Source organism: Colius striatus, chromosome 12 (genome assembly GCF_028858725.1).
Source record: "Colius striatus isolate bColStr4 chromosome 12, bColStr4.1.hap1, whole genome shotgun sequence".
In the NCBI taxonomy this organism is placed as follows: domain Eukaryota; kingdom Metazoa; phylum Chordata; class Aves; order Coliiformes; family Coliidae; genus Colius; species Colius striatus.
In genome coordinates this window covers 24,528,821-24,552,530 of record NC_084770.1, presented here as the reverse complement: position 1 = coordinate 24,552,530, position 23,710 = coordinate 24,528,821, and the positions used below count along the sequence as shown (strand labels likewise).

The following is a 23,710-nucleotide window of genomic DNA, read 5'->3' as shown; positions in this document are numbered from 1 at the left end:
TGCCCCAGGCATCTGGAGCCCCACTGAGAGAAGCCTGTGGTCACACAAAGCCATGGCTGGGTCCTGCAACAGCCTGACAGATGCTGGGATGAGCCCTGAAGGGGGAGGATGTGGAGGAAAAGCTTCTGAAGAAGGAGAAGACCCTGGTGAAAGGGCAGGCTGCGATTCTCCATGGTGGAGGGCAGCCTCCCAGTCCTCCTTTGAGTTGTCTTACACTGCCCATCAGTCAGCAAGAAGCAGATCTGGTGACCATTTTGCTACTAGTACTGGAAAACAGTTGGTTTCCTAGCAGGGCTGCCCTGGAGCTGGTCATCCTGGCACAGCACAGCCCCAGCACAAGGAGCTGAGGACTCTTCCAGCTTGGGGGAACAGGGGAGGCTGTTCTGAAGATGCCAAATGCAGGACGCTGCAGTGTTAAGCTGCAGGTGGTTAAATGCTGTGCCTAGTGTGGTGAGGGGAAGCCAAGGAGGGATCTGGGGATTGTCATATCCCCAGCCCAGGGTGGATGGAGCCAGGCTGTGTGGGAGAGCATTAGATCCATGCCATGCAGGTGTGACCCAGCCTGCACAGCACAGACCTAACGATGTGTCAACGTAGGGATCATGGAGAGCCAAACACTCATCCAAACAAACCATCTCTGTCCCTCAGCTGGGTCAAGAAGTAAAAGCAAAAGGAAAGAAAAGAAGAGATGCTCGTGAAGGGCAGAGCAGGAGAACACAGACTGGAACATCAACAGCCACGAGTGACACCAAGGAGCGAGGCGAGGAGGCAGGCAGAGCGTCCCAGCCTGGCCACCGCTCTGCAGGACACGGCCACTGCATGCAGAAGGCAACTTGCCCTCAGCAGCCCTCAGAGGCTGGTGTGGTAGCTCCTGGGGCAGTGGGGGGAAGGTCCTCTGCGGGCTCACCCCCGGGGAGGGGCCACGGGCCGCAGGCACTGGGTGTTTGCTCTCCATTCTGCCAGTCTGACGATAACCACCCGCGCCCCAGCCAAGGCTCCAGCTCACCATGCTCAAACTCAGGAGATACCTGGGCACGTAAGTGGATGCATTTCTTTACTTACTCAGTAAAACATTGTTTCCTGAAGTAAAACTCTATTTCCATCCTACCCAGAGGCCGTGTCCTTGTGGGTCCCTCTGTGCTGAGAAACGGAGGTTAAAGTGGTGACGGGAAGGGGCAGAGAAGACCTTGTGCTCCTCACACGTGCAGGGAGTCTGGGTGGATGGGGCTCTCCTCTAGCCATGCTCCAGGCAGGAAACCTACATCTTTTGTAAGGCCTGATTCTGCAAGGGAAAAAGAGTGGCAGAGGCTTTGTTGGGGCAAATAGGATGCAGATGTCTCCTGCCTTATCCCAGACGAGGGCTCGCTGCACTCAGAAACATGTGTCTCTGCAAGTCCTTTACGTGGCCAACCCAATGAATGCACCTGGGGTGAGGTTGTGCCCTTCCACAGGACTGATGAGGAGAGAAGGGCAAGGCTTGACTTGGCAGCAGTGCCCTTTTGCTGGGGAAGAGGGGCAGGACAGCCTTTCCCTACGTGCCCTGGAGTGTTGTAGACACGGCTGCTGCACCACGCTGCAGTGGGAGCGGGCTCGGGGGCTGCCTAACCCTGCTGCTTCAAGGGCAGGTTGGGCCCTGCCTGTGCTGCCTTATCTCCTCCTGAGCCCCTCGTAGGCTGTTGTCTCCCCATTTTCTCATTTATTACAATGCAAGTCAAGGAAATGGCCCCAGCTGCTGTGAGAGGCAGCGCTGGGGAACACCTCGTGTACATGGGCCCACTGTGCAGCATCACTGCCTGCCTGCAGCACAGCTACCCACAGCAGATCACTGCCTGCAGCACAGCTACCCACAGCAGGTCACTGCCTGCAGCACAGCTACCCACAGCAGGTCACTGCCTGCCTGCAGCACAGCTACGCACAGCAGATCACTGCCTGCAGCACAGCTACCCACAGCAGATCACAGCCTGCCTGCAGCACAGCTACCCACAGCAGGTCACTGCCTGCAGCACAGCTACCCACAGCAGGTCACAGCCTGCCTGCAGCACAGCTACCCACAGCAGGTCACTGCCTGCAGCACAGCTACCCACAGCAGGTCACTGCCTGCCTGCAGCACAGCTACCCACAGCAGGTCACTGCCTGCAGCACAGCTACCCACAGCAGATCACTGCCTGCCTGCAGCACAGCTACCCACAGCAGGTCACTGCCTGCCTGCAGCACAGCTACCCACAGCAAGTCACTGCCTGCCTGCAGCACAGCTACCCACAGCAGGTCACTGCCTGCCTGCAGCACAGCTACCCACAGCAGATCACTCCCTGCCTGCAGCACAGCTACCCACAGCAGGTCACTGCCTGCCTGCAGCACAGCTACCCACAGCAGATCACTCCCTGCCTGCAGCACAGCTACCCACAGCAGATCACTGCCTGCCTGCAGCACAGCTTCCCACAGCAGATCACTCCCTGCCTGCAGCACAGCTACCCACAGCAGATCACAGCCTGCCTGCAGCACAGCTACCCACAGCAGGTCACTGCCTGCCTGCAGCGTAGCTACCCACAGCAGATCACAGCCTGCCTGCAGCACAGCTACCCACAGCAGATCACTGCCTGCCTGCAGCACAGCTACCCACAGCAGGTCACTGCCTGCCTGCAGCACAGCTACCCACAGCAGGTCACTGCCTGCCTGCAGCACAGCTACCCACAGCAGGTCACAGCCTGCCTGCAGCACAGCTACCCACAGCAGATCAATAAAGCCCTTTCCTGTCACTTACCTGTCTGGCAAACAGCCTCAGCACCCAGCAGTCAGCTGAGACCCTGTGAGTGCCCACTGACCACAGACCCCTCCTGAGAGGCCATGGTTTGGAGGGAAGCAGGTTGTCCTCTCTGCTTCAAGCAGAGGGGAGAAAACAGAGGGGAAATCATTAGGCACTCTTTTCTCTGGCAGGGGCAGGCAGTGAGGCACAGCTGGGGACATCAGCCCTCACAGATGTGTGACTGTCAGAGTGGGTTTTGATTAAACCCATTGAGCCAGTATAGGAGGATTCAGCTGCTGTGGCTCCGCTGTTGAGACAGCTTTGGGCTGCTGAGACGTCTTTGGGCTGCTGCAGCCCCTGTTGCACACACCTGTGTTGCTGTAGGGGGGTGGCAACATAGGGGTTCTGAGCTGTGGGGCTCTGCAGCTACAGCCTGCACACAGACAGAGGCTCTGCAGGTTGCTCCCACTGCCCAACCTGCCTATAGGGCAGCCCTGACTCCTGCCAGCTCTGAGGGCATCTTGGACACCTTCCTGATGCTTTGATCTCAAGCATTTCACTCTGCTCCAAGACTCCCACACCCACTACCTCATCCCAGCACATTACATTGAAAGAAGGTGTGAAGGAGTGACCCATGGAGCCTCTGTCCAGCTACAAATCGTCCAGCAGCTTCAGCCTCCAAGACCAAGACTTCTCTGGAGACATTCCAATCCACCTGGGCGAGTTCCTGTGTGCTCTACTCTAGGTGGTCCTGATCTGGCAGGGGGGTGGCACTGGATGAGCTTTTGAGGTCCCCTCCAGCCCTTGAGATTATGTGATTCTCATGCCACGTGTGCCACCTGATCCTGGTTGTGCTGCCTTCAAGGCAACTTCTCAGCATCTTCAGCACAAACTTCAGTGCTGCCACAGCTCTCCTTTTCTCAGCACACCCTCCTTGATGCACATGTGTCCCACCAGAGCCAGCCTGGAGGAAGGACTCTGGCTTTCTGCTGGCCTCAGCAGACCCGAGCAGCCAGCACCGTGTCGCACGTTCTCAGCTGGTGGTTCAATCAACACCACGACCACGTCCAAAGAGGCAGCAGGTCAGCAGCCAAAGGACCTGCATCTTTACAGATTCTCTCCAGGCTGAAAGTTTAGTACTGCCCAGAGACCTCTGGGGAAGTGAGTCCAGAATTACATCTCCAGGAGCTGCAGCCAGGGGAGTAGCAGGGGTGGGAACACCTCTCGAGGGTGTTTCCACAAGCCTGGCCTTGCAGCAGCTCTGGGGCAGCCCTGAGTCTCCATTCCAACACTCTCCCTTTAACCTGCCTTGGCATTTGCAGCGCTCTCTAAGCACTTGGTGTCTCTTCTGATCGTTGCTCATCAGCCCTGCTGATCTTTGGCAGCAGGAGGCTCTCCCTGCACTGCTTGCCTGGCCAGCCCATGGGCACGTGGGCCAGCTGAGCTCTCTCACTTGAGCCTAGCAGGCTGCTCAGGTGGAAAATGAGCATGGCTACCTCCAGGTTGCCATCAGGTTTGAGGGATGCTGTGCTGCTGGACCACTAGTGATCAGGTACCCTTTGAATCCTCCATGACCTAAGACCTCAAAGCCTTTAGAATCCCAAGTACTTCATCTGCTAAAACTCTCCTAGGAGGAGCTTAGTGTCTCAGCTCAGTGAGCAGAGGTTGCTGAGAGCAGGGCAGAGCTGTGCCCAGCATTGTCCCATCTGCTGACAGCAGTGCTGGCATCAGCAAACCACTGGCAGCCCCAACAGTCCAGGCTTTTCCTGGAACAAATCCAGCTTTTGAAGAGCAAACCCAACCTCCTGATGAGCAGTGGGATGCAGTGACCCACGCGGACAGCCCCTGCTTGTGTCCCTGCCAGCTCATCCGACGAGCGCTTCTCACACACGCACGACACGGCCCCGAGTAAGAGAGAAAGAATCAAGGAGTCGAAGCAGCTCCAGGACAAGCAGGTCTGTGCAGCCCCAGACCCAGGCTCTTGGTCCAAAACTGATCACAGAATGCAGTGGGCAAGGCCAACAGAAGCAGAGTAGCTGTTGGAACAGGGTTTCCAGGCAGGCTCTTGCCCTCCACTTCATGCTCAGCAAAGCAGCCTGTGCCTGCTCCCTCCTCAGTAGGTGTCTGAGGTTGGACTCCCCCCAGGAGAAGCCCCCAACAGAGCACTGACCCACCTTCTTGGTACAAATGACCTGTTACACAAGGATCCCTTCCCTGGGTAGGAACCAGGGCAAACGAAACACAAACTAACCCTTTACTCCCCAGGAGGCTCAGCCCTGACGGCCCCGTGCGACATGAACACTGTGATCGAGCCTTAAAGCCAGCGGGAGGCCCGTGGCCACGTTTCTGATGGCCTGAATGCCCCACTGCCAGCCCAGAGCCCACGGCACAGCGCTGGCCACGTGCAGAGATCTTGGCCAAGGCCGGCCTGGGGGCCAGGCCACGCAGCAAGGATGGAACATGGCCGGTGTGGGAGGAAACGGCACTGAGAGAGGGGAGGGCGCAAAGCAAGGCTCTGTGGTCCTTGTTTGTAAAGACAGGGCCCCGGGGCAGGCCGGGCAGGGGAAGGGCAGCGGTGCCCGTTGGAAGCGGGCGCTGGGGCCCTGTGGTTATCACTGTTTACCTTTCAGAGCCATATCTGTGTCCCTGCTGGAAATTTCCACTGAGGCTGCAGTGCTTGGGCACAGCCTCCAAGGCCGTGGCTGCCTCCACACCTCTGCCCCTGCCACCGCGGGACTGGGCCTGAAAACAAACACATTTAAGACTCAAGGCCTGTCCCCTCTGCCTCACACACACACACACTGGGGGAATGGGGGTGTTGAGCCTGGAGAAGAGGAGGCTGGGGAGAGGCAGGAGCACTCTCTGACACTCCCTGACACAAAGCTATGACCAGGGAAGTTCACCTCTGCTCCCAAGACACAGGACAAGAGGAAAGGGCCTCATGCAGCACCGGGGAAGGTTGAGGTTGGAGCTGAGGCAGAACTGTTTCCCTGAGAGGGGTGTCAGCCCCTGTGCCAGGCTGCCCAGGGAGCTGGGGCAGTGCCCAGCCCTGGAGGGATCCCAAAGCCGTGGGTCAGTGGTGGGCTGGGCAGGGCTGGGGCTGCAGCAGCTTCAAGGGCTCTAACAACCCAAATGAGTCTGTGGTTCTCCCTACTAATGGTCTGAAATGTCTGCCTTCTTGCAGGACACTTAAAGCAATGTGCAGGTGCCAGCCAGGTCGGCTCTGGGTCTTCTTCAGCCTCCTCATCTTCCTTGTGGTCACATTTCAAGTCATGGAGAAGCTGCAGCCTCTCAAGTAGGTCCCAAGCAGGATTGCAAACCTATTCCCCATCCTCCAGCCTGAGCCACTGAAGTGGGCTCAAACCTGCCCTCCTGAAGACCACCCAGCAGTGTCTTCTTTAGATGGGGAGGAGAATCCAGGTGGGAGAGGATCCCTCTGGGGCTCTCATGTCCAAACCCTGTGCCCCAGCCAGAACTGAAGCCCACTCTTGGAGCCATACCAGGCTGCTCTGGGCTTTGTCCTAGCTGGCCTCAAAACCCTCCAGCCCTGGAGTGTCCTCTCACTCTTGAGGCCCCTGCAAACTTTCCTCCAGCTTCTCCAGGCTCCCTCCTCATCTCTCTCCTTGCCCTCTGTTTCTTGCTTTGCCCCTTTCCCTCAGCCCCCATGCTCCAGCGGGATGGGGGCATTAACATGGCACTGCTGACCCGTCCTCCTCTCCTTGCACCCACCAGCAACACCACCAGCCCCAACAAAGACAGGGAAGGCACGTTGGGGGTCTGCAGGGGGCTTTTGCTGAGCTGCAGAGGACGTGCCCTCTTGCACACTACTCCCATCCCTTCCCTCTGAGCCTCCCGTTGTCCCTGTTACAGGAACTGCCGCTGCCAGCTGGAGCGAGCGCTGCCCCTGACCGCAGGCCACGGCCAGAAGCGGCCCAGCTATGCCCTGCAGACCCCCCAGCCGCTGTGGGAGGAGGATTTGGGGCCCTGGCAGAGGAAAGCCACGCCAGAGCCCATGGCACAAAGCACACAGGACTCCTTTCAGACTCACTTGCCACTCAACCAGGAGACCCCAGCGGAGAGCAGCCCGGGCAGCCCTGAGCAGCACTGGATGTGGCAGCCCGTGGAGAGCAGCAAGAAGGTGAAAGCCCATCTTCCAGCCACGAGGCTGAAGTCCCACCTTCCTGGGATGGGAAAAGGAAGCAGAGAGGGTCCCTCTCCAGGCGTTGCTGGGAGGATCTCTGCAGTCTGGGGGGATGCTGCTGCTGTCGCCAGCAAGCTCGTGAACTTTGCAAAGAGGAAGACAGCAGAGGAGCCCAGGAGCGTGTCAGCACCAGGAGCGATGTGGGTGGTGGCACAGAGGCCATCTCAGCCTCAGGCCATGGGTTTGCCCCAACACCAGGGGGACACTTTGATTAAACGCAACGTGCCAAACTCAGCTCAGCTTGTTCCGCAAGCAGAGGGCTCTTACGAGGCAGACCTGCAGGGAGAGTTCTTCCCAAGCTGGACAGGAGCCTCAGAGGTTGAGGTGATGACACCTAGGGAAGGCCAGCAGGCCCCAAGGGCCTCCTCTCACAGGCAGACATGCGAGCCCAAGACTGACATTGTGTTCCTGAAGGTGCACAAGAGCGCCAGCAGCACTGTCATGAACATCCTCTTCCGCTTCGGCGAGACGCACAACCTCACCTTCGCCTTCCCCATCGGCGGGGGGAACCAGCTCTTCTACCCACAGCCCTTCTCGGCCAGGTTCGTGCAGGGCTTCTCCCCGAGGAGCCCGCGGCGCTTCAACATCCTCTGCCACCACATGCGCTTCCTGCAGCCCGAGGTAGGGGCAGAGGGTGCGACGGGGGCTGGTGGGGAGCCGGGTGGGACTCCTGCAGAGCACAGCAGCTCTCCAGGGCTGAACCTAAAGAGAGGCAGGATTGCCCCCAGGTACTCTGGGAGTTATGGGCATCTCCTGAGAGCTTCTGTACGTGGGTTTGCTGAACCATTGTGCCGTGAGCTGAGATGAGCCAGGGCACAGGGTCCGTAGCAGTTGGCAACTATCATGTCGTTCTTGCCTGGGGGGTCCTTGGGGATGTCTCGGACACTCCCAGCAGGTACCAGCTGCAAGAGGACAACACCTTAGGTCTGTCAGCTCACAGCAGCTCCCCTCCAGCACCCGCCCTTCTGGTTGCCACTTGGGGAGACACAGCTCCGGGGAAAAGGCAAAGGGAGAGGACGTATCTCAAGCCCAGACGGGTGACCCAGCTGCAGCAGCGTGTAGCAAGGACCTTCGGTCATGGCTCTCCCCACATACCTCTTCTAGGGCTCCCCACAGCTGATACAAACACTCCTCTGCTGAGCTGCACCCTGAAACCCTCCCAGTACCCACCTTCTCCGCCCCCAGCAAGCAGTTGTGCTTTCCAGCAGAGCACAGGACTGTGAGCAAGCACGTTCCTTCTCCCTACCCCACCCTTTGAAGTCTCCCTTTTCTACCCTGCAGGTGCAAAAAGTGGTGCCCAGCTCAGCCATTTACTTCTCCATCCTGAGGAACCCCGTGCAGCTGATGGAATCCTCCTTCGTGTACTACAAGGGCGCGTCGGCTTTCTCCCACGCCCGCAGCCTGGAGGAGTTCCTCAGGCAGCCCTACCGCTACTACAACCCCGCCAGCAGAGACAGCCCCTACGCCAAGAACCTCATGACCTTCGACTTCGGCTTCAACCACAACGGAGAGGCCTCTGCCAAGCGGGTGCAGCTCATGCTGAAGGCCATCGAGGCGTCGTTCGACCTGCTCCTCATCTCCGAGTACTTCGACGAGTCCATGGTGCTGCTGAAGGAGATGCTGTGCTGGGACCTGGACAGCGTCGTCTCCTTCCCACTCAACATCAGGGACAGCAGCACCAAGTCTCCCCTCCCGGACACCGTCGTGGAGAAGATCAAGAACTGGAACAGGCTGGACTGGGAGATCTACACCCACTTCAACAGGACGTTCTGGGAGCGGGTGGAGCGGGACGTGGGCAGGGAGCGCATGCGGCGCGAGGTGACGGCGCTGCGGGAGAGGCGCGCGCAGCTGGCCAGGACCTGCCTGCAGGGCACGGGCAGCGTGGCCCCCAAGGACATCAAGGACTCTTCCCTGCGGCCGCTGCAGCACGGCTACGCCAAGATCTTGGGCTACAACCTCAAGCAGGGCCTGGACAAGGAGACGGAGCGCGTGTGCCGGCGGCTGGTGACCCCCGAGCTGCAGTACAGCTCCATGCTCTACAAGAAGCAGTTTCCCCAGCAGACCATCCCCCAGCCCGCTGCCCCTCGCCAGGGCAAGGCCCTGCGGCACCGGCTGGAGGGCACCCAAAACTGAGCCTCCCTGGCCTCTCCAGGCATCCTTCTCCAGCTGCCTCGGCCGAGGCCGGCGAGGAGCTCGCCTCCGGGGCTGAGGGGCTGCGTCTGCCCTGGGGGACAGGCGGGCTGGGACAAAGCTGCTGCCCACCACGGCCCCTGGGCGCCTCTCTCTGTGCGGGACTGCCTGTGAGCCCTTGGGCGCCGCACAGTGCCGGTGCTGCGGGGCAGGATGGGCTGCAAGGGGGGCTCCTGGGGGCTTGACATGATCCAAGGCTTCCAGGGCAGGTCCTGAGCAACAGGGGCGAAACCCTTGTCTGGTGGGAAGCGCCATGGGAGAGGCGACCTGGGGCACCGTGCTGCACGGCACCAGCAGCGAGCAGCAGAACCAGGAGGGCAGCCCACGACAGAGCTGCAGAGCTTGATTTACAGCTTGGGAACAGGTCTGTCTGTGCAGCTGTGGCTTTGCTCCACCACAGCCCCATGCTCCTGTGCTGGAAAAGCAGCCTCTTTGTTAAAGAAAAACCCCTCACTGTCACCCCTATTAAGTTCCCCTTGATCACATCAGCTTGCCCAGTGAACAGTCTCCCCAGAGCCCAACAAGCTCATCTCAAACATTTGAAAACAGCCTTAAAAAAAACCCCAACACACTAGAAAAAGAAACCAGACTGTTTTTTCCCCCCCTCTACCTGTGTGGTTACACACTGCCTCTGGATGCTGCATCCCACACTGCAGTTATGGCACCAGCACCCTGCCCCGGAGCCGCCACCGCAGTCACTCGCGTGCCTGGGACACGTCTCGTGAGCATCTCTGCAGCCAGACATCCCACCCGCTGCTTGGAGCTGCTGGAGGAACATTCTACTCTGCCTGGGGAGAAACACCACGGGAATGAGGTGTGGTGGCTGATCAACCTCGCTTTTCACATCCTACACTTAACTCAGATCAAAAGCAGAGCCGGCAAGTTGGGTTTGGACAAACCCAGGCCCCGTCTCAGGGCTTTCAGCATCATCTCCAAACCGAAAGAAGAGGTTCAGAAAAAGATCACTGGGGGAAACTGGGCACCCCAGGCTCTCCCTTGGCCAGCCCAGCAGCCTCCAAGCTTTGCATTGCCACTCGAAGGTGCCTCAGCTCCTGCTCGTGGTTCAACCAGGACACACATCAGACCGTGTTCCCCCTGCCCCTCCCTGGCTGATGCAGGGGGATCGCTTTGGGGGCGTTTGCTGCATGGTTTGGGGGGCACTGTTTGTTCCATAAAGCTTCAGCTCTGAGGCGTGTCCACGGACTGCTGTGGTGGTCCCTTCCTTCCATCCTGCTGGGACATGGTGTGGGCTCACAGGCTGCAGAGGTGCAGCTCCCCTCTGGGTTCTGGGAGGGTCTGCAGTTCACCCCAGGGGCAATCCCACATGGGAGCAAGGGGAATGGGTGGGCAGCATAGCCAGGGACAGCCCCTCAAAACCCAAGAGGATGTAGCAAGGGTGCAGGGACGGGCAGGACTGGCACCCAGGTACCCAACCTGCATCCAACACCTTCACTCACTGTTTGCAGCTCAGCACATGGAGCAGGTCAGGCTCCTGCCAAGGTGACCCAGGGCAGGGGCACACGGTCCCTGAAGCACCGTGTCACCCTGGGGCACACACCCCACAATGCTCTGCAGAGCTCAAGTGCATCAGGAATATGTTCAAGCTCAGGAGCTGTCTGCCCACAGCGGTCCTGCAAAAGTGGCTGTTTTCTCCCTGAGGCAGGAATTGGCCACTTTCGGCAGGGAAGAGTCTGGGCAGCAACTCAGCATCCAGCCATGCCCAGAGGCCTTGCTCCAGGGATGCTGCACGGGGGGGTGGCCCCGAGCCCTGTTCCTCCCTGGCTGCAGCACCTGAGGGGTGCCCTGGCCTTACCTGGTGGGTGTTTCCATGTGAATTAATCCCCTTTTTAACCCCAGACACTGTGTGGGCTGTTTCCCAAGCGTAGCATCCACAGCAGAGCAGGGTCTCCTGCAGCCAGGGATCTCCCTTGCCCTGGAGCACGTTTAATTCCTCTCCAGGAACCGCCTGGTTCAGTTTCAAGGAGCCCAGTTTAACTCAAAGAACACCATTTTTCGACTGACATCCATTTAGTGACACAGAAGTTGAAAGCCTGCTTCCTCCCCAGCCCAAGTTTCCACAGCAGCTGCTGCTTTATGCTTTGGTTTTAGAGCTGCAAGGAACCCAGCTGCACGATGGAACAAGCTGGGGGTTGCTCAAGCCTCCCCACACAACGGTCCTGACCTTCTGTGAGCTTCCTGGCAATACAAGACAACCAGCAATCTATGCAAAAGCATTCAGCTTTTGGCCCACTGAGGCCTGAAACATTCTGGGCTCTCCAGGGAGACTTTCAACAGGGATTCAGACATCCCTGCAAGGCCACTCTGGCTGATTCCTTTGCGATGCTTTATGACATATCCCAACCTGCAGCAGGGGCAGAATGGGCAGAGCAGCAAAATCCCCCTCACCAGGAAACCTGCTGCCAGCAGAGGGGCTGCAGGGGCCTGAGGGGCTGCAGGGGCCTGAGGGGCTGCAGGGGCCTGAGGGGCCCCCGTCCAGGGCTCAGGCGTGAGGTGCCGAGTTGCTCTTCTCCCCTTTCCCCCTCCGCCGCGGCTCCTCGCCCTCCGTGTGTGCCACCACCCGTGCCTTGGGGATCTTGTATTTGCTCTTCTGGCTGTACAGGAGGTTCTTCTGGAAGAGGCGTGGGATGTTACCCTGGTACAGCAAGAGGGCAGAGAGCATCCCTGGAACGAGAGCACAGACCTCTTCCCTGTGCTGCAGCCAGCGGCTCCGCTCTCCCCGCAGCCGAGCAATGGCTTCTAGGTCCTTGCCACGACTTTCAGTTGTGACCACAAAGCAGCTCAGCACCACTGGAGTCCCCACTGACAGCTGAGACACCCTGCCTAGGGGACTCAGAATCATAGAATGGTGGGGTTGAAAGGGACCTTTAGAGATCATCCAGTCCAACCCCCCTGCAGAAGCAGGGTCACCTAGATCAGGTCACATAGGAACATGTCCAAGCGGGTCTTGAAGACCTCCATGGACTTCATAGAGATTTAAGCCTTGTGTCCATAAGGCACTAGAGCAAGGCTTGTGTGACCCAAAACAGCCTTAAACCAGGCCAGCAGTTTATTGTCCCGCTCTCTGCGTTCCAGTCAGCACACATGCAGCTTCCCATGGCCATCCTGAAGCTGTGGACAACCTGGACAGCATAGCTGAGCTTACCATTGCCCTGAAACACCTTTGAACCTGAACACACTCTGGCCTCAGGGAGAGTTTTACCTATGTCCCTTGTAGGAACGGGACAGTGAAGGGCTGACTCGAGTGTCAGGGACATGGGACAGAGAGACTCACCACTGGCAAGAGCCGATCCCAGCCCTTTGCCAGCGACAGTTTGTGTTCCAGCTGGCATTTCTGCCCCCATCCCAGCCCCTGCCCCCCGTTCCTCCCCAGCAGATCTCACCTGCAAGGGGCCCCAGCCAGTAAACCTGGATGTAGTCCCAGAGGCTGCTCCCTGAGCAGTGGAAGGTGGTGGCTGTGGCCAGGGCAGGGTTGAAGAAGGCCCCTGTGAACGGTCCAGCTGAATGAGAAGAGAAGCACAGTCATCAGTCTCACTCACATCCTTTGACAGCTGATAAAGAGCCGGGCCATGGGACCCATGACCTCTCCTGCCTGTCAGGAGCATCTCTGGGAAGCAGCATCCCTTGGCCCACGTAACAGCAGCACGCAGGGAAATCCCACCCCTGTCCCCCTGAGCTCTGTGGGAGCAGCAGAGCTCAGTGCAGGACCGAGGGGCTGCGACCGCAGGTGTTGAAAGAAACTGCTCTTGGGCCTTGGGGCAAGCTGTGGCTTCCCAGGTGCTGCCCAGGTACCCTAAACTGCAGCCTCATCCCAGAATGAACATTGCCCAAAGTAAGTCCAAAACAAATGTCTTGGGGACTGTTCCTCCTCCAGGAACTGGGGACTCTCCTAAAGAGCCGAGAAAGGCAAGGGCTGCTCACCTGCATAGGTCAGGAAGGTGACAGTGGCTGCCAGGGCAGGCACCCGGTACATGGGGTGACTGCGGTGCACCCTGAGAAGGACGAGGTGGAACAGGAAGGAGCAGCTGCCTTCCACAGCGGCCGCGTGGTGCGGGGCCGTGCGGATGGAGGAGCTGCACTCCGACGCTATCAGGTTCTGGATCAGGTGGAAATGCGTCAGCTCCCAGGACCAGAAGAGCTTGGTGACAGCCCAGCCCGTGCCCGTGCCCACAGCCTGGGCCAGCAGCTTGGCAGCAGTTGTGACGAGGCTGGACTGGAGGAGCAGGAACTCCTGGAGAGAGACAGTCGGGTTGGCTGATGCTCCCTCGAAAGAGACGCCGTGAGCCACGAAGAGGAGGAAGAGCAGAGTCAGGACCACATCGGGGCCAAAGCCACCGCCCCACGGGCCGATGTCAAACAGCATCCTCAGCTCGAGGCAGCTGGAGCAGAGCTGCAAGGAGGCAGCGAGCTCTGAGGCAAGGCAGCTGTACGCCGGCGGAGACACGAGGCTCCTGGCAAGGCGCCGGAGCGCCTGGCACAGCCCGGCAACCAGCGAAAGGAAAGCGATGGAGACATTGAGGCCAGCCATGGCCACGTGAGGACAGATGCTGCCCCAAGCCCAGGCAAGGAGTGGGGAAGCTCCTGCAGCTCTTTATAAAGCCCCGTGTAAGCAAACGTGGCACAGCCCGAGGTGTGGGAAGGGCCGCAGCTGGAGCGGCCGGCAGTGCTCTGTCCCTGCCAGCAGGCCCCGGCCTCATCACCGTCACCCGGCCTCCAACCCTCATCACTCCTATCTCACAGCCTGCAGCAGCTCCCTGCAGCTGCTCAAGTCTTCCAGGAGGACTAAAAACCTCGATTTCATTCCTACTTGGCACCGTAAAACGCAACCTACTGCCCCAATCCCAAAGCTTGGGATGTGAGGGGACTGGGATCCAGTGACCTGTGCAGGGACATCCCATTTCCCCAGGGCAGAGCCACCCCAAACCACGCCAAAGCCACCCTCAGCTGACAGAAAGCCTGGTTTGCTTACTGCTTCCTGTGCTCTCAAGGCCTTGCCTCATTTGGTGGTGGCACTTACCGCACGTGCCCGTGCTCTGCAGGTGGCATTTCAGTGACACTGACATTTCCACTCCTCCTCCTGCTGGTAACACACACCAGGGACAAGATCCTTTCCAGCTTCACCAAAAGGATCACCTGCCTCCTCATCATCTCAACATCTAAACACACTGGGGTGCAGCCTTTGACTACAGCAATCAGAGGTGATGAAACACAGTTTAACCACAGCGGCTGCATCCTCTGCACCAGCCCCCACTGGGGCATCACAGGGCACCCCCAGGACTCGTGGTTAAGACAGCACAAACTATTCAGTACGTGTGTCTGGGTCACTTCCCTGCTCTGCAGCAGAGATGACACCACTGAGAGCCCACCATTCCCAACCCCTGCAGGCAGAGCAGCAGCTCCTGCATGGCCAGCACGCTGCAGGGACAACCATGCCCAGGGAAGCTCTGCTGCCTGGCCAAAAAGGACGAGGCTACTGGGTTTGGCCTCATGAAGATTCACCTCCAGCAGCAGCAACGTGCTGGTCAGACAAAGCTACTCACTGCTGCAGAGCAAAGAACCTTTCACATCACAACCCAGTTAGTTTCTTTCTGCCCCCCCTACCTCTGTGTTTCTCAAAAGAAGAGAAACCAGTAGAGTTGTATCTTTAGAAACAAAACCTCCCAAGGAGCCAGCACCAACAGCCCAAAGCGAGAGAACAGACGGGCAGCTGGCACAAAGCAGCCCCACGGATCTCCCCACACCACCCAACCCCTCCTGCGACCTTCATCTCAACAGAAGAGTTTGACACAACGTCTCCAGAGCTTTCCACCTCAGCCACGGAGTACAGCTCAGCCAGAACAACCACAAAAAGGGGAGTTAACACATGGTAACACGCTCCTATTTCTAGCTCTCGTTCCACGACAGAGCCGCCACGCACCAGCGCCTACGAAGCACGTGCGTTCTCGTCCCCTAACGGAACACATTGACACTTGTAGTGAAACTGGAGCAAAAAGAACCCAACACCTCTTCCTTCCCACAGGAACTGTTGTTTCCCCTTCTCCTTTTCAGCTTAAGAGTTGGGCCTTGGAAAGCAAACGTTCAGAGGCCTTTCAAAGCTGTTTCACACCCACGGCGCATCCTGCCATTGTGGGACACCCAGGCTGGGCCGGGCACAGGGGCTGGGTACGGGGGCTCAGGAGATCTGAAGCTGGGAAGTGCTGGAAGATCCCCCCCCCACAGACACAGGCTTGCTGCAAGGAGCAGGAGGGACAGAGCAGTGTCACCACCATGATGAGCACACGAAAAGCTTTGTGTCCAGTTCTGAGCTCCTCAGCTCAAGAGGGACAGGGAAGTGCTGGAGAGAGGCCAGTGCAGGGACACCAAGATGATCAGGGGACTGGAACATCTTTCATATGAGGAAAGGCTGTGGGACCTGGGGCTGTTTAGTCTGGAGAAGACTGAGGGGAGATCTTATTAACATTTATAATTATCTAAAGGGTGGGTGTCAGGAGGTTGGGACATCCCTTTTTTTCTAGAGTAGCCAGCAACAGGACAAGGGGTGATGGGATGAAGCTGGAACACAAAAAGTTCCACTTAAATATAAGAAAAAAACTCTTTCAGTGTTTCAGTGAGGGAGCCCTGGCACAGGCTGCCCAGAGGGGTTGTGGAGGCTCCTTCCTTGGAGGTCTTCAAGACCCACCTGGACACGTTCCTGTGTGACCTGATCTAGGTGACCCTGTTTCTGCAGGGGGGTTGGACTGGATGATCTCTAAAGGTCCTTTCCAACCCCACCATTCTGTGATTCTATGAAGCTGCAGCTGCGCTGCCCTCCTGCCCCCTGACAGGCTGCAACACAAATGATGCTCCACCACTGCTCCCACTTGCTGGTGTTTTCTCTCTCAAGAGAAAAGAAAAGCCCACATAGATCCTGCCTTGGGCTGGAGTTCAAAGAAGGGCGAAAAGAGCCCTTGCATAAGCCTCCTTCCTCCACACATCTGGAGAGCAACATCAGGGATTCAGCTGAGCTCAGGACAGTTCCACGTACCTTCCTCACGTGACTGGGGAGGGCTGCTTGTACTCAAAACAATCTTCAGAGCAAAATGCAAGTCACAAAGAGCAGGACAGAAGGCAGCTGCCCGACTCGCTGGGCACAGGCACTGGCGGAGCAGGGCCGGGCTCACACACGAGCCACGCACGTCGGGACCAAACCCTCCAGGCACTGCTGCCAAAACACCCAGCAGAATCAGCTCCCTTCGTGTTCCTCAGCCAGCCTGGATGTAATCAGCATCGCTGGCAAGGCTGGAATAACCACGCTTGGCTTTGTGGTAAACTCACTGACACCAACCAGCAGCCCTAAAAGCAGAGACTGTTGACAGCTTCACTACCTCGAAGAACAATGCTTTAAATCAAATAAGCAGATCCCAGAAGATGGGGCTGCGCTTGGATTTAGCCCAGGCCAGGTATGTGCAAGTTCACATGCGACTTAATAGGGTTTATCAAGGAAAAGCAGCTTTCAACTGCTGTGAAGTACCCTCAGCCTCAGCCTAAAGCTGGCTCCTTCCAGCAGCAATATCCAGACAAGCTCCACAGAGCACCTTCCCCCTTCTCCTGCCAACGCTTCCCCCTTACATTAAATGCAAAATCACTGAAATGCAGAGCTGAAGAACATCAGTTTAAATGCATCAGGGGTGGAGCATATGGAGACAAAGTTACCACAACAAACTAATTAACCTGAAGAGACAGCACTTTGTGCAAAGCAACATTCTCTTGTCTGGCTGCAAAGGCTTCTGAAGGTGAGAGGCTGCTTCAGCTCCCTTTGCCAGCGGTATGAGCAAGGCTTGTACACACACAGCAAAGGGGAAGAGCTGGTTTCCCAACAGCACATGGGGAACACACGACACGGAGTCCCTGACATTCACAGCCCAGACAGAAACTCCATGCGGGGGCTCCAACTCAGCCATCCCAGCCCCAAAGGCAGTTGCCTGGGGTGTCCCTCTGCTCACTGGGACTGGCTGAGGTGTCCCTCTCCCCACTGGGACTGGCTGGCACCATGCCACTGCAGCGCAGCAGTAGTGGCCACACACAGGAGTGAGTCTCTGCAGGCTACCAGCACCCACCTCCCCCGGGCCAGCAGGACACCCAGTTGGTGCAGAACCAATTGCGTCTCGCCCACCCCTCCTTCCCACTCACGGATGGGGACAGTGCAGCTGTGTGCAGCAGTTGCTGCTGCCAGCAGGGCAGCTGCCTGGCCCCTCAGCCCCCACACAGGCACTACCAAAAGGCTACCTGAGGGCACATGGCCAGCGGACAACGCGGCTGCGGGTCTCTGCGTCGCTGCCTGGGTGGGCAAAGGGCGCTCTAGAGCCGCTCTCCTCTGCTCAGGGAAGCTCAAGCTCATGGCCACGGTGGCACAGACACTGAGGAGCAACCAGCTTTTAAAAGGAACAGGACAGGCTAGTGGAGCATAAAGCAATCCCCATCAAAGCATTCATGAGCAGCTCAGTGACAACAAACACGCTCAGTTAATCCCAGCAGGACGGCTCAGCAGGTGCCCTCTCCTGCTGCCCTGTTCTGAGAAGGCACCAAGAGAAGCTCGTGAAGGGGAAGGGGGCAAAGACACCCAAATGGTTTTTAAAAGTTTATTTCTAGCCCTGAAAGAACAGTTATTAAACAAAAGTCAACAAATACAGTAGTTAATATTGCAGTAACAATTAAATAACATGATGGGATTAAATTACACAAAAGGCAACATTAAAATCTGGAGACAGTTAAAAAAATAAAGAGAAAGCTTGCACCTGCTTCCATCTCCACTGACAGCGTGAGGAGTGGAGGCACAACCAGAGCAGACACATGTATTGATTCACTCCAGCTGCAGACACCCTGAAGCAGCTCCTTGCTCCCTCTGAGCCCACCCAGCACCCATCTGGCACAGTGCCCTGCAGCCTGGGGCCGGCCTGCGATGGTCTCATCAACCCCCACGGCAGCTCAGAGGGCACATTCCCAGCCCCATGGATGCCTTCAGTGGGAAGCCTGGTGTATTCCACAGTGAGGAGAGCCCCAGGCTGCCCAGGAGGGCCCAGGGCAGCGCAGGGCTGCACTTCACACGCCTCACGTGTGCCTCAGCACCAGGGAGCTTGGCAAGCCCAGCACTTCCAAACACCACCCTCCCCTACCACCATCCGCTCGAGCCCTGGCTACCTGAGTCACAGCAGAGGCCGACAGCCCCGCAGCAACCCTTAAGGACACTCATCTGCTCTGGGAAAAACAAACCAAGCCCACTGTGCTTATCCTCTTGCAGACATGTCCAGCTGATGTCGCTAGAAAAGCAATGCCTGACCCACTAAGACACAAAAGCACAGCACAGCAACCTTCTCCTGGCTCCCTGCTCCTGCCAGCTCCAGCTCTGCCCTGGCTCCTGGCAGCGAGAAGCCTCCTGAGGCAGCAGCAGGGCTGTGGTGGGGGAAGGGGCGATGGGCACGCTTCAGAGCTCAGCACCTTTCCAGCTCACACTGCCAGCGCCCAGGTACGTTCTGCTAAGCCCCAGGCTGGGACAGGTTTTGTGTGCTGGAATGGAAGGAAGCTTGGAGATCAGCTTCTGGGCAGACTGAATGGGTTGAAAAGGTGTGTTACAGAATTTGTCCATTCTCGTGCATCAAGAGAAGTGAATAAGTTAAAATTCCTTATGATTTCTTGCCTTTCTACTTTAAAAAACCCTGCATTGGTCACAAGGTATCTTACTGCCTAGATTTTGCCATCAGGGATTAAAACCAGAGAGAAGCAAAGCTCCCAGCTTAACTCTGGCACAAGGGGTTTCACCAAGTCCATTGCCAGCAACGGACAAAGAGGGAACCATTGGCACAGTGGGTTTGTCCCTCAGTCCAGCTCCTCGCTGCTGCCCAGGGAGCCACAGGCACCCGTGCACAGTGCCCAGTGGCTCAGAACACATCCTGCCTGGGGAACACAGCCAGATTTCCTTGCCTGGAGTGAGGCACTTCCTTGCATTTAAAACTGCATCTGTTCTGGCACTTGTGGCCAGAGGGACTGGCTCCTGTGACGGAGCAGTTGCTGTGCTTTGCCCGGCGTGTGGCACACGAGCTGAGCCCTGCACAACGAGGCCTCTCAGCGGTCCTGGCTCAGCTGCCAGAAGCTCACAGCAGTAGGTGCTGCGAGATCCTTCCCCTCCACCAGCAAACACAGCAGCCTCCTCTGCTCTGGCCACTGGCTCTGAGCTGGAGTGGGCTCTGTCATACCTCAGGCTACCAGTCCCCACAACACAGCTACCTCTGTCGCTATGCAAACACTGCCATCAGCCCAAAGCGACCTCTGTCTGCTTCAATGCTTGTAGAGGTGTGCAAAATGTCTTTACTCAGGGTCCTGTCTGTCCCAGGCCCTGCCCCGCTGGGAACACAACAAAATCCTGCCCAAGTCGAGGCTGCTCTTTCACAGAATCATTTGGCACATCATTCCTAGAGGTGGCTCCTGGAGAAGCCGCTGGGGAACTGCCCAGGCTGCAGCGGGAGGTAACCAGGAGCCCAGGCTCTCCCATGCCTGCCCCTGGTAACACCCCAAGGGCTCAGGGACTGGAGCTGCTCACTGTCCTTGGGAGGGAAGCCCTTGCCCTGTTTGCCCTCAGCCACTGCAGCTGGTAGGATGTGCACAGTGGGTGTGACGTCAGGCAGTCCCGTCGGGCCCGGCAGCGCCGCTCTCCCCTCGCAGCAGCCTCCTCTGAGCAGCCCTTGGGCACTTCCAGGTGTTCACAAGCTTCTGACTGAATGGTGTGGTTCTGAATCCTGCATCTCAGGTGTCCTCAGATCTGATTATTTGTTCTTCTGACCTCGTTAGTACAAATGGAGCACATACAAAAACTGGGGTGGGGGGAAAATAGCTCTAATACTTAAACTCTGACAACTCCGTAGGTTGATGCATCATTTGCTTGAGGGGGGGAAAAATTACAACATATACAGAAATGTATTTGATACAAAGAAGGGAAATGTAACATAAAAAAGTCAAAGGCACCAGCATAACTCCCAAAGCCCGAGTCAGAGCACAGAGACACGTTTGTGAACCACTCACTACACCAAGCACATGATCCCTTCAGCTTCTGGCCAGCAAGTCTAATGGGAAAAAAACAGAGCAGACAGGAAGACAGCTGGAATTTTTTTTCTTGCCCTGACTATAGCTGATCATTTGATCATAAATAAAGCATCTGACCCCCCAGCTACACATCCATAAACCGACATCCAAAGGCTCGACCCATCACTCAGTTTCCACGAAGGGGCCACATCCTCGATTAAAAGTCCGCAGAGCACAGGCATACGAGACACAGTTGAACACTTCTCTTCCTCCTCTCACCATTATTTGCCTTGGAAAGCAAAACAAACCTCGAAACACTGCAATTTCTTAAGTAGCCAAGTTGTCATTTCTACAGTACAGCTGCAGCTAATCTGTAACAGGAACCAGGGGCAAGAGGTACCTTCACATGTCACACTTGCCGTGAATCTAGTCATATGGGAGCTCACTAGAGGGGTTCAAAAGTCAACAGGGAGAGGAGAGGAAGAGGAGAGTGAAAGAGATCAGCAGGTAAGATTAGTACTGCTCTCTGAAAGCTTGAATCTGTTGTTCAAGTATCGGAAGTACCCAGAAGGGCACAACGAACAGGAGCTGCTACAGCGAAGTCGTTAAACACCCTTTACACTCTGGGCATGGTCAGTGGCGTTTTTGGGCTGGCTGAAAGGGGAAAAAACAATAAAAAGGCCAGTGATTCAGTCCTCAGTTCCTTCTGGACCCCAGCCAGGGATCACTAGAGTCACCACCGTTTATTTTGGGTGTCTTCTGGACGAGAGTTTCTTCCCTTTCGCAGAGGTTTCCCACCCCCACCCCCCGGCGCTCCCCAAGCCCCTTCCCTCCCCCCAGAAGTGTAACAATTTCATATATTATAAAGATTTGTAAAATACAAACAAATAAAAAACAGAAGGATGAAGGCCGTGGCAGTAATGTTAGCGGTTACTCTTCATTGCTTCTTTGGCTGCCAAGATCAGTGGCGTCAAGCTAGACAGAGGTTTGGCCAGTTTCAAGAAGGGGTGCTGCAGGGAAGAGAGAAACACAGGCAATGAGACACACAGGTGCCAGGGAAAGCCACACATCTACAAGCCAGCCCCTCTCATGGTGACAATGCAACATAAGTGTTATCAATGCCCAGAGCACCTCGGGCCTGATCATCATTCCTCCTCATTCTAGAAGGGCCTCAGCCTTTCCTTCTCCAAGAATTCACCACAAAGAGGTTTCCTGCTCGAGCATCTTCTCAGTCCCACTCTGCTCAGGGCAGAGGCTCTGTTCAAGCTTGTTCACTGCTGGGTGCTTCAGCAGTGGCAGACCAAAGGCCTGGGTTACTGAGGGAAAGACTTCAGAGGCCATCTTCAACTCTTTGCTGACTGTAGTCCGTACCAACTGCTCTCCAGCAGAGCCCCCAGGAGAGGACACAAGAAAACGGGATGCCAGCCTACAGTGTGGTTTATCCCAGGCTGACCCTCCTCGTGGCCTGTGTTTCTCAGGACTCTGAGAAGCAGCTGAGCCTCACCTGTAGCAACTCTTTGGCTGATCCTCTTTTCTCTACGTCCATCTCCAAACACCGGTTCAGGAAATCCCGGAATATCGGGGACAGCTTCTCGGGGTTCTGCAGCTCTGGGGTGCCGTTAGTTGCTATCAAATACAAAGCCTGCAAAACAAGGAGTATTGTACAGCCAAGCCACATCTTTCAAAGGTGTCAAACTGACCTGCATCCCCTTAGTCTAGGCAAGGGAGTGCTCTGCAGCACACTTCTGCTCTTCCTGATGAGATGAAAAGTTGCAGCAGCATCACAGCTTTGGGCAGCCGTGACCCGTCCTGGCTAGTGGCAAAATAATGTTCAACATCTGTTGGCAGTAGACACTTGCTTTGTCAAAGCAAGCACCAGATTCTGACACAAGCAGCACCTTCCATAGCCTAACAGATTGTTACTTTCCCTAAACTATGACAGAAGGCTGAGTTCCAAAGTCCAGTGTCTCAGCGAAAGCAGATTCTCATCTGAACAGAAAGAACCAGGGCAGGGCTGACTGCAAATTCGAGACATAGAATCATAGAATGGTGGGGTTGGACGGGACCTTTAGAGATCATCCAGTCCAACCCCCCTGCAGAAGCAGGGTCACCTAGATCAGGTTGCATAGGAACATGTCCAGGTGGGTCTTGAAGACCTCCAAGGAAGGAGCCTCCACAACCCCTCTGGGCAGCCTGTTCCAGGGCTCCCTCACCCTCATCTGTCTTCCTTCTCTCTAAAAGGAAGGCGTTTCCTTGCACTGCTGAAGCTTAAGGGTTGGGGTTTTTTTCTGTTTCACTCTCTTTCCAATGTAGATGCTATTAATGAACAGTTCAGAACTCTTCCCATGGCCAACACCCACAAACAGTTGCAGCCACATCTGGGTTTCTTACCCTCAGGGGGTTTTCGTTGAGGTATGGGGGCTCTCCTTCCACCATCTCGATAGCCATGATGCCCAGAGACCAGATATCCACTTTAGGGCCGTAGGCTTTCCGGGTGACCACCTCAGGAGCCATCCAGTAGGGAGTTCCCACCATGGTGCTGCGTTTGCTCTGCTCTGGGGTGATCTGAGCACAGAAACCAAAGTCGGCTGCAGGATAACAGAAGTTTAACAAGTTAAATCAGTGCTCCCCGAGTCAGCAGCGTTCTCAGAAGGTTTCTCTATCACTACACAGACATTTTACTCCTCTACACTTGAGAGGGGTTTAGGGGCAGGGGTGTCTCTTCTACCCTCACCACCTCCTCTACATTCTCTACGCTACAAAATCCAACGTGCAGGACGGACACAAAGCCTGAAGGTGTCTGAGCAGGGCAGAATTCCATGGAAGGAGGACAAGGCTTTTTGTCCTCTGGAAAAGGGACACAAGCATCACCCTGCAGAAGAACAGTATTTTGCCCAGTCCTTCCTTCAAGGATCCTAGACTGGTAACAGCCAAAAAAACAGTAGCCCAGCAGAACACAGGAAGCAAGTGTTCTACAACTGGTGTGTTATACAGCCTGAAGCAGAAAAGAAAACCCACAAGCCATGGCTTCTGCCCTGCTGAATGGATTTGATCTGTGCAGCTACTGAGGTCAACATTTCACAGCGATCTGGCCATCAGATACAGGCACTACAGCTGACAGACACGGAAACAAGGCTTCAGGTAAGAAGTGCTGCCCCACTCAGCAGAAGGAACCTGGACAAATGAACCTTTCCACAAGGAAACTACCAAAGAGAACAATCACACTCAAGAAAACAAGAAAAGTCACCTAGTCCTATAGCCTTCAGGTGCAGCAGCAATGCATGTTCCATCATGTTACTTTATCCAGCTGCAGCACTCCCACTTCCCAGGCATGTAAAGCATCAACAAGAACACAGTTAAGGCAGGAGACAGACATTACCTTATCATTGACACTACGTTTGAGAGAGAAAGAGAGAGAGAAAGAGAGAGAGAGTTTTACTAGTCGCTTTGGAAAGTGTTTATGCCGAGCAGGGCTAACAAAAGAGCCACAGTCACAAACGTGCCAA

The 23,710-nt window shown here is 56.4% G+C and overlaps 3 protein-coding genes across 3 annotated transcripts in view; 1 reads left to right on the top strand and 2 right to left on the bottom strand.

The window, feature by feature from the left end:
• Positions 1-6,015: 6,015 nt before the first annotated feature.
• LOC104557542 (galactose-3-O-sulfotransferase 2) lies at positions 6,016-9,077 on the top strand. The gene is made up of 3 exons (XM_062005303.1): positions 6,016-6,038; positions 6,614-7,565; positions 8,226-9,077. Exons 1-3 carry the CDS (start codon positions 6,016-6,018, stop codon positions 9,075-9,077), a joined length of 1,827 nt encoding a protein of 608 aa, XP_061861287.1.
• A 2,557-nt stretch (positions 9,078-11,634) lies between these two features.
• On the bottom strand, positions 11,635-13,695 carry LOC104549131 (aquaporin-12). The gene is made up of 3 exons (XM_010204078.2): positions 13,074-13,695; positions 12,536-12,652; positions 11,635-11,816 (listed from the first exon to the last, which is right to left on the bottom strand). Exons 1-3 carry the CDS (start codon positions 13,678-13,680, stop codon positions 11,635-11,637), a joined length of 906 nt encoding a protein of 301 aa, XP_010202380.1. The 5' UTR covers positions 13,681-13,695.
• Positions 13,696-17,756: 4,061 nt separating this feature from the next.
• Positions 17,757-23,710, bottom strand: part of PAK2 (p21 (RAC1) activated kinase 2) — a 46,621-nt gene continuing 40,667 nt past the window's right edge. The window contains exons 13-15 of the mRNA XM_062006241.1: positions 22,596-22,792; positions 21,709-21,846; positions 17,757-21,214 (exon numbers count right to left, since the gene is read on the bottom strand). Coding sequence (XP_061862225.1) covers positions 21,128-21,214; positions 21,709-21,846; positions 22,596-22,792 — 422 coding nt within the window. The 3' untranslated portion in view covers positions 17,757-21,127. The remainder of the gene's footprint in view (positions 21,215-21,708; positions 21,847-22,595; positions 22,793-23,710) is intronic.

What these genes read in the sequence shown, in the direction of transcription:
- LOC104557542 (XM_062005303.1), top strand. Translation starts at nt 6,016, where the DNA reads ATGGAGAAGCTGCAGCCTCTCAA. An exon ending in GAGAAGCTGCAGCCTCTCAA is followed by an intron (nt 6,039 to 6,613) that starts GTAGGTCCCAAG and finishes TCCCTGTTACAG; the next exon opens with GAACTGCCGCTGCCAGCTGG. An exon ending in TGCGCTTCCTGCAGCCCGAG is followed by an intron (nt 7,566 to 8,225) that starts GTAGGGGCAGAG and finishes TCTACCCTGCAG; the next exon opens with GTGCAAAAAGTGGTGCCCAG.
- LOC104549131 (XM_010204078.2), bottom strand. Translation starts at nt 13,680, where the DNA reads ATGGCTGGCCTCAATGTCTCCATCGCTTTCCTTTCGCTGGTTGCCGGG. An exon ending in CACCTTCCTGACCTATGCAG is followed by an intron (nt 12,653 to 13,073) that starts GTGAGCAGCCCT and finishes CTTCTCATTCAG; the next exon opens with CTGGACCGTTCACAGGGGCC. An exon ending in CTGGCTGGGGCCCCTTGCAG is followed by an intron (nt 11,817 to 12,535) that starts GTGAGATCTGCT and finishes CTCTCGTTCCAG; the next exon opens with GGATGCTCTCTGCCCTCTTG.